We start from the raw sequence: 9,691 nt of genomic DNA, 5'->3' as shown, positions 1-9,691 counted from the left end.
TAGGCTGAAAATTAGGCCTTTTGTACCAAACAATTAGCTAAAAATGTGAATGCAAAGGAAAAGTTCTTGAAGGAAATTAAAAATGCTACTTCAGTGAACATGCAAATGATAAGAAAGTGAAGTGGGTTCCTGGCGGTCGTTGGTTGGAGGGTATGGGCGTACGAAAACACGAGATTACTATTTTCAAAGTATATAGGACAGTATGCATCAATAAGAAAGAGATTCACATACCAATAAAAAAAAAACTGGACAAAGAAAGAAAAAAATAGTCACAAGAGAAGAAATACAAGCAAATGGCTTCATAAAAAAATTTTTTTAAGTGTTTTACCCCAAATGCACACTGCTGCTTCAGTTGGTGGGACATCATTTCAAATTGGAGTCCAACTACTCTTGTTGTCCCTTTCTGTAAAGCCTCGGCACTATAAGCCTGGAAAACCCTGTATTTGGGGTTTATCCTCTACCACCAAGTTGCAAGCGCTGGGGCCCAGACACGGGATTAAAGGCTCCCCAGTAGTACACACTCCTACAGTCTCCGTGGTCCTCCGAGGGAGCCCTGCGCATCTCAGGCCGGCTCGACTCGGAGGAAGGGCGCTCTAGCCAGCTGCCGGCGTACTCGATGGTGGGGCCCCGGCCCGCTCGGCCCCGGCGGCCGCCATGTTGGAGGCTCCGGGAGGGAACCATGGCTGCGGTCGGCAGGTGCGTGGTCAGAGCTGCGCCAGCTCCGCCGGGCAGATGCTGGAGGTACGGCCGGGCCTGTACCTGGGTGGAGCCGCGGCCGTGGCGGAGCCGGACCGCCTGAGGCAGGCGGGCATCACGGCCGTGCTGACGGTGGATTCGGAGGAGCCCGACTTCAGGTCGGGGGCTGGGATGGAGGGTCTACGGAGCCTCTTCGTGTGGGCGCTGGACAAGCCCGAGACTGACCTACTGAGCCATCTGGACCGGTGCGTGGCCTTCATCAGCCAGGCCCGCGCCGAGGGCCGCGCCGTGTTGGTGCACTGGTGAGTGGCGCGCACGTGGGGCAGCCCCCCGGCTTTGCTTCCAGCCTGCAGCCGCCGCCCCTTCCTCCGAGGACGCTAGCGGAGGACCCAGGGGCTGTCAGACCACGGTTCCGCGGCTGGCGAGTGTCAGAGAGAGAGGAGGGGCCGGTGGCGGGCCCCCGAGGGCGTGCGTGCCTGCGTTCAGGCTGGCGTGGTTGATTCATTCTGCAGCCCCCGCCCCTCCCAACCCCGAGTTGCTTTTTAGGGGGGACTGAGAGGTGGCAAAGCCCCTGGCCCTGAAAAGGGTCGAAAGCTTTTCAGGCACCTACCCAGATGATTATAATGCAGATTAGGATGCCAGTCGTGCAGTAAAAGATAATAACAAAGATTAAGATTATTCACAGTTCACCGCAAAGGCAGATTATTCTCAGTGTTTTTGTTTGGGGCAGAGCACGGTTGGTGAAGGGAAATGGGGAGAGAAGAATTGGTTAGGACGAAGGAGCCCTAAGCCGTGCCCAGGGGAGAGATGGAGTAAGTTGTAGCAATGCGTAAAAGAAAATCTTGATAGGTATTTGGGAATTCTTAGTAGTCTTCTTTAGTTGCACTGGAGTGTAATAATTAGTTTAAACTTAGTGAATCAGCCCTTTTACTGCGTGCCAACACTTGTTTTAAATATTTACACACAGGACATAAGCTAGTGGTAAAATGGAAAGAAGCCTGGGACCAGATCTTCGGCCCGTAATGCCAAGAGAGGGGAGCTTTGGATTTTTTTTCAAAGCCATTATACAATTTTTTTAATTAGTGTAATTATTTTTGAAAAGGTAATGCATTTGCGTGGTTCAGAATTCAAAAAGATTAAGGAAATAAAGGAGTCATTCATTTCAGAGGCAAAGGGTTTTTATTTGGGTAGAAGGAGCAGGCGTGAAGTGGACCTGAACTTCACCGTTTATGGGAAGCAGGGCTTTTTTTTTTTTAATTGCTGCTGTTTGCTATTTTATTTTAAAGGTCTCTTTTTCAGTCATGCAGGAATTAGTCGTAGTGTGGCTGTGATTACTGCTTTTATGATGAAGACTGACCAGTTTACCTTTGAAAAAGCCTATGAAAATCTCCAGACCATCAAACCAGAGGCTAAGTGAGTTCTTTGTTAAATAATTCTGGTTTTTCAAAGTGATTTTATCCATTTAAAGAAAACTTAGCTTTATATTTGTCCTTATAGGATGAATGAGGGATTTGAGTGGCAACTGAAATTATACCAGGCAATGGGATATGAAGTAGATACTTCTAGTGCAATTTATAAGCAATATCGTTTACAAAAGGTTACGGAAAAGTATCCAGGTAAGTAATAATTACTAGTACTTATTGGGCCCTTGTTACATGCTCTTTACTCTGATGCTAAAGGCTTCCAGTGTGTTACCTTACTTTTCCAGTCGTCCCTTGAGACAGGTGCTGTTACTTCCTTCTGAAAAGGTGGTTTACCAAGAAGTAACTTGTTTGAGGTCACATGGTGTGTAAGTGGTGGGCTGGGATTTGAACTCAGGCAGTCTGTGCTCAGAACCAAGGGCTTCTTCACAATGTTCTCTGACCTCACCCTGATTTCTCAACGCTGGAGGTTTTAATTTTTTAATTTTTATTATTTTTAATTTCTGAGGTTAGCATTTCTTGCCTCAATTTAACATTAGCTGAATTTTGTCTGAAAATGCAGAGCTGATTGCAACAAATAGATAAATTTTAATGATCTCATGTAGAATTACAGAACTTACCTCAAGAACTCTTTGCTGTTGACCCAACCACCATTTCACAAGGATTGAAAGACGGCATTCTCTACAAATGTAGAAAGTGCAGGTAAAATATTTTCTGTCCTCTGGAGATTTTATCTTATATCAGGAGCTGAACTGTACTAAAAGTTTCATTTTCTTAAAATCTGTAGGAAGAATTTGTTCAATTGAATATTATAAAAATTTCAAATTCAAAACTACTTTTAAGAATATAAATTTTGGGGGCGCCTGGGTGGCTCAGTGGGTTAAGCCGCTGCCTTCGGCTCAGGTCATGATCTCAAGGTCCTGGGATCGAGTCCTGCATCGGGCTTTCTGCTCAGCAGGGAGCCTGCTTCCTCCTCTCTCTCTCTGCCTGCCTCTCTGCCTACTTGTGGTCTCTCTCTGTCAAATAAATAAATAAAATCTTTAAAAAAAAAAAAAAGAATATAAATTTTGAATGAAACAAGATGGGATTGGGAGGGAGACAAACCATAAGTGACTCTTAATCTCACAAAACAAACTGAGGGTTGCTGAGGGTGGGGGAGAAGGGGGGTGGGGTTATGGACACTGGGGAGGGTATGTGCTTTGGTGAGTGCTGTGAAGTTTGTAAACCTGGTGATTCACAGACTTGTAGCCCTGGGGATAAAAATATATTATATGTTTATAAAAAATTAAAAATTAGAAAAAAAAAAAGAATATAAATTTTAGGGCACTTGGGTGGCTCAGTGGGTTAATCCTCTGCCTTCAGCCCAGGTCAAGATCCCAGGGTCCTGGGATCAGGCTCTCTGCTAATCAGGGAGCCTGCTTCCCCCTCTCTCTCTGCCTGCCTCTCTGCCTACTTGTGATTTCTCTCTTTGTCAAATAAATAAAATCTTAAAAAAAAAAAAAGAATATAAACTCTTAAGAGTGAAAGGTTACTTGTAGAGGTTATTGAAAATTAAAGTAGCATAATCCTTTTTTATTTTGCTAAGAAACGCTGCACAATTCATCTGTTTCTTCATCCTTTTGGAGGTCATTAATGTTTTTGTTTGTTTGGGGGTTGCAGGCGATCTTTATTTCGAAGTTCTAGCATTTTGGATCATAATGAAGGAAGTGGTCCCATAGCCTTTGCCCACAAGAGAGTGACGCCATCTTTCACGCTCACCGCTGGGAGTCAGGCTCAGTGTACATCATATTTCCTTGAGCCTGTACAGTGGATGGAATCTTCTTTGTTGGGTGTGATGGATGGCCAGGTGAGAACGCATTTTATTTTCTGCAATTTCATTGTATCATCTATATTTTGTTTCTTGCCCTCTCAACCATATTTTAACTGGTGTTTCATTCCATCATAAATATTTTCTTATGAAGATTATATCTTTCTAGTGCAGATAAGAATCTATCAAATAAATTAAGTAAAAATCCAGCCTATCTAAAGTAGTGAACCACGTTTGGTTGAGAACTGTTGGTCTATGTGAATTCCTTTTAAGGCTATTTATATTTTTTCAAATAGAAGACTAACGTAAGCTGATTAGAATGTATTTAACAAATTCAAATTTGGTAACAAGTAGTGCAAGTCGAAGATTTTAAGATTACATTTAAAGTTTCTTTCCTTCTTCTCTTTCTTCTTCTCTTACGTCTCCTCTCTCTTTTTTCCCTGATATTTCAATTCAGTATGTTTGCTAAGAGATTCATTTTCATTTCCTATTTATTCTTAAGACTGCAGCTCATGAGAGTATCCTGGCATGCCACATTTGTCCTTTAGGGTTACTTAATTTAAAGATATTCTTAATCTAAGATATAATTAATATAATCTAATTATATTAATACATATTATTATAGATAATATATATCTATTAATATAATCTAAGATATGATTAATAATGATAAAGGTTTATGGTTTGTATAAAAGTTTGTATAATGAAAATTTTATGAAACTCACTATATTTCACTTGAAGACTACAGTAACTGTACAAATAGGTAAAACATACATAGTCATGTTTTATATGTGAAGAAACTTAGTGTTAGTATCTTGCCTAGAAAGAGATACCCTATATTCAAACCCACATTTTCAGACAATTCTGCTTATTGAGATATAAGTCACTTACTATATAATCTTACCCATTTAAAGTGTACAGTTCAGTGGTTTTTAGAATAGTCACAGAATTCTTGCAACATCATTGTTTTCACCATTCCCAAAATAAGCGCTACACCCATTAGCCATCACTTCCTGTTCTTGATGATATCATTTGCAGCAGTGGGGTTTTAATTTTGAAATCCACTTTATCTTTTTGTTTTTTCTTTCTTTCTTTCTTTTGTGGCTTAATTAGCCTAGAAAACATATAAGATGGAGGCATTTTTGTGGAAGACTATATCACATTTGTGCATACTTCTTTGTACACTTACTTGAATTTTCCTGTAGACCTGAAAGTGGAATCCCTGGTTTGTGGTGTGTGTACGTCTTAAATATTGCTAATATTCTACTCTGACAATAAAAATGCTTATACAACTTGGCTTTTCACTAGCATTGAATGCATGTACCCATTTTCCGATACTCTTGGCATAGTGGATATTATAAAACTGGTAACGTTTTGTCAATCTGAGAGATGAAAAATATTCATCTTAAAATGTCATCATTTGAATTTCCGTGACTACTACTGAGGACCAATATTGTTATATACTTATCAGCTATTTACAGCTTTTCTGTACATTTCCTTTACAACCTTGGTCCATTTTCTCTGGATTTTGCCTTTTTCTTATTGATTTATAGGAGCTCTTTATATAGTCTAGATGTTAATGATTCCTCTAATATATTGCAAATATTTCCTCCTGTCGCATATCTCAGCTTTGTGGTGTATTTTGTCATATTGAAATTTAAGATACTGGGGCACCTGGGTGACTCAGTGGGTTAAAGCCTCTGCCTTGGGCTAAGGTCATGATCCCAAAGGATCGAGATCCCTGGGATCCAGTCCTGCATCCTGCTCCAGCTCTGCTCGGCATCCCCCTCTCTCTCTGCTAGCCTCTCTGCCTACTTGTGATCTCCGTCTGTGAAATAAATAAATAAAATCTTTAAAGAAAAAATTAACTTACTTATGTAATCAAATTTGGTTTCTGAGTTTTATGTCCAGAGCTTTGTATCATTTAAGATTAAAAATAAGACTCCCTGACTCATTTCATGCACAAAATAACAAGCTAAATTTTAAAAAATAACGCTCTATATACATAAAATATAATTGACGTGCTCAGGGTTTTTTTTTTAATTAATCTATTTTACTTGAGTATCAGTTTGTTTTTAAAAAGCTGTGAATCAGGGATGTCTAGGTGGCTTAGTCGTTAAAAAGCCGTGAATCTGAGGCCTAACCTACATGCTGTCAGTCGCAATACTGATATTGACATGAGACTCTTCACATACTTTCCTGTTCTTTAGTCATGATGATCTTAGTTTGAAATATTAAACTGCAGATTGATATAAAAGGCACACATGCCACTTCCTGAAATCTTGGGTCCTATCTCAACCTTTCTGCCCTCATACTGGGGCATGAAGACCAGATTAATCTGATCTTTCTCCAGACTCCCAGGATACATGTTTCTTACACGATTATCATAGTCCACTATCTGTTATGGTAAATTGCCATTGCCTTTTACCTTGCTGATTCGATCATAAACGCCTGGAAGCTAGGAGCCATGTCTTAACCTGGTTTTTATTTTGTTTCATTTGTTTGTGTTACTAGGGAGAGAGGGGGAGGGGCAGAGGAAAGGGAGGAGAGATGCAGACTCCCTGCTGAGTACAGAGCCCAAGGTGGGGCTTGATTTCAGGACCCTGAGATCGTGACCTGAGCCTGAATCAAGAGTATGGTGCTTAACTGACTGTGTCTAACCTGTTTTTATATCTTCTATTGCCAGTAATAATTATTTGTCTTAGAAGTGAGTGAATGAAGTAACACAGTTCCTTTATTTCAGCTTCTTTGCCCCAAATGCAATGCCAAGTTGGGTTCTTTCAATTGGTACGGTGAACAGTGCTCATGTGGTCGATGGATAACACCTGCTTTTCAAATACATAAGAATAGAGTGGATGAAATGAAAATGCTGCCAGTTTTGGGATCACAGACAAGAAAAACATGAACTTGTGACATTTTTGATAGCTTGGAAAGAAATTTGCTGATACATGCTTCCCTTGCTTACTGTCATTTGTGGCAAATTGTTTAGTTTATAGGCCATGAGCATTTCATTTGATGTGACATGGAAACTGTACTCTGTTATTTGTTAGACTCCTACTCTATTTAAGCAGAATACTTTATTTGCAAATCAAAACTTTTAATCATGTAAATTGTACTTTATTTGATATTAAAATTTTCTATAACGCATATTCTTTGTTTCATTTATTTTCAAGAGTTCTGATTTTTGGAGTGTGTAGGTATGTGATATTAAGGTCGAGATAGACAAAATTATTTATAAAAATTGGAAATTATCATGTTTAAATAGATTTTTATTTCTAGAAATGTAAAGCAGATTTGTTTGGCCATAATTCAAAACTATTTCTCTTTCTTTAAGGGACATTAGTAAATCTACATATGTCTGGATTTTTCTTGGAAGTGTAGAAGGAAAGGCTATTAGTAAAACCTTGACTAAAATAAGCTTTTCCTGTTACTCTTTAGGAATCCCAATTATGTAAATTTTTAGAAAAGCATGTTTAAGATACATTTTGAAGTAATCTACTTAAAAATGTATTAATGTTAGGTATGTTTCTAATGATAAGGAAAATACATGTGGAATAACTATATGTCAGTTACTTTTTTAGCCTGATAGGTTGGAGAATTGGAAAAGGTACTGTGTCCATATTAGCTTTTTAACATCTCTCTGGAAACTGGAGTTTATTTTACTCATTACTAATAATTAGAATTGGACCTAATTAGATATTTGAACAATTACATGAAATCAGAATTAGCTAGTAAAGAGAAATATAGTCCATGTTCCTAAGCCGCTTTGCATATTTACATGTGAATATGTCTATATAAACACCAAAATGGGAGTAATTTTAAATGCAAAAAGTGAAAATGAACCTCTTTAAAAATACCTAAATTTTATTTATTTATTTATTTTTACTGAGGGAGAGTGCCAGAGCCACTGGGGAGGTGGGAAGGGGCAGAGGGAGAGGAAGAGAGAATCAAAGCAAGCTCCACACCTGGCACGGGTCCCAGAGCCCAGTTCCCCAGAAGGATCTCATGACCCTGAGATCATGACCTGAGATTAACAAACTCTAAAGGTCACGCTAAACTCTAAACTCACTCTAAACGTCCCTGCTCCGAGCATCACATGAAGACTGCATTGGGTTTTATAGTGGCTTTCTGATTTTGGTAGTTCATTGAAGAAGGGAGTTTGAAAGTTGTTGTATACTGTTAATGATTGTCTGCCCATGTCCTGCCTGAAATACCATGATTGTTTATGAAAAGTATCTTTAATAAAGCTGGATACAGTTTGGCTTGGGGAAAAAAAAAAAAAAAGCCGCCCCTACCTAGTTTGTTTTTGAAATGTTGGGAGTGTTATTGGTGGTTCTTGAGAACATCTTGGCATAGGGCCTGAAGCCTTTGGTAGCTTCATAAAATGGTTTTTTTTATGAGAAAAAATTTCTCCATTTCTTTCTTAGCTTTTGTAATATGTGTTCACTTTGCTTCATAATGTACTCTACAAGCTTTTTGAAAACAATTATGAATTGTGTCTTTTGTAGGTGCAAAACTGGGTAGCGAGAGTTTTGTATGGCTATCCACACTAGCATCTAACACAGAGAAAATTACATAGATTTTATCTGAATTTGCAATTCTCAATTCATTAAGTATTTACTGAGCACCTATTATGTGCAGATTCTAGGTGATGCAGTGAACAAACTAGAAAAAAACCCTCTCTTTTTTAAGATTTTATTCATTTATTCATGAGAGACGGAGAGGCAGAGGCAGATGAAGGATCAGGGAGCTCAAAGGGGGACTTGATCCCACAACCCTGGGATCACAACCTAAGCCAAAGGCAGACACTTAACTGGCTAAGCCATCCAGGCACCCCAAAACCTGTCTTAACAATTTATATTCTGGCTGGGAGAGAGGGTACTTTTCTTTTCTTTTTTTTTTTTTTTTAAGATTTTGTTTATTTGAGAGAGAGTGCACCTAGCATGCACGTGTGCACAGGCATGTGGGGGGCAGGGGTGGTGAAGGGCAGAGGGAGAAGCAGACTCTGCTGAGCAGGGAGCCCCATGTGGGCTCAATCCCAGGACCCTGGGATCATGACCCGAGCCAAAGGTGGATGCTTATCTGACTGAGCCACCCAGGTCCTCTGACAAGATTCCTTTTTTGAAAGATAATTGGTATTTGACAGTGGAAAATGAGTTTGGGGAAATTGACTTTTCTTTACGTAAATTTTGAAATTCTGTGAAACATCCACTAAGTAACAATTCCCAATTTAAACTCCATGAATATTTTACTTGGTAAATAGTAAATAGAAATGGTAAATAGAAAATCCATTATGAAAAAGAAACAAAATCTTTAAAAAACAAACAAGTGGAACCCTTTTTAATATTTAAGAACATCAATTTACAACAAATGGGTTTACATATTTGTCCAAAAGAGTGATATGAACTTTCATAGGTGGTGTTTCAGGTGCAGTTAAGATAGTACTGAAGTAGAAGTCTGCCTGGGCTCTGATCTTTCTGGCCCCACCTGTCTCTAGCTGCTGGGAAGGTCTTCTGCAAGCTGAGGGTCAGGCATCTCCTTCATGAAATGGAAGTAATGTATGTTCTACTGCTCCGCCCTCTTAGTAGGGTTGTTTTAAAGGTCATTTATATAAGCCTTAAATAAAACACTTGTATAAAAGGGAGATAATAATTATATCCAGTCCGGGCAGTTGTGGAGATTTTAATGATACAATGCAGGCACAGAATGTAAAACAGTACCTAGCTAGTAAATTTCAACACGGTTCCTTAAAATAGCTGCAATTTAT

General features: G+C 39.2%; 1 protein-coding gene across 1 annotated transcript; it reads left to right on the top strand.

Annotated features, from left to right (window-relative positions):
- The first annotated feature begins 604 nt into the window (after window positions 1-604).
- Window positions 605-8,191, top strand: DUSP12 (dual specificity phosphatase 12). The gene is made up of 6 exons (XM_004751398.3): window positions 605-998; window positions 1,996-2,109; window positions 2,194-2,312; window positions 2,723-2,819; window positions 3,777-3,963; window positions 6,668-8,191. The coding sequence occupies exons 1-6, from the start codon at window positions 655-657 to the stop codon at window positions 6,827-6,829; spliced, it is 1,023 nt and encodes a 340-aa protein (XP_004751455.1). The 5' UTR covers window positions 605-654; the 3' UTR covers window positions 6,830-8,191.
- Window positions 8,192-9,691: the final 1,500 nt, after the last annotated feature.

This window comes from Mustela putorius, unplaced genomic scaffold (assembly GCF_011764305.1).
Source record: "Mustela putorius furo isolate JIRA1106 unplaced genomic scaffold, ASM1176430v1.1 tig00000997_pilon_pilon_pilon, whole genome shotgun sequence".
Taxonomy (NCBI): Eukaryota; Metazoa; Chordata; class Mammalia; order Carnivora; family Mustelidae; genus Mustela; species Mustela putorius.
Note: the sequence above shows the minus strand (reverse complement) of the source record. Positions and strands in the feature narration are given on the sequence as shown.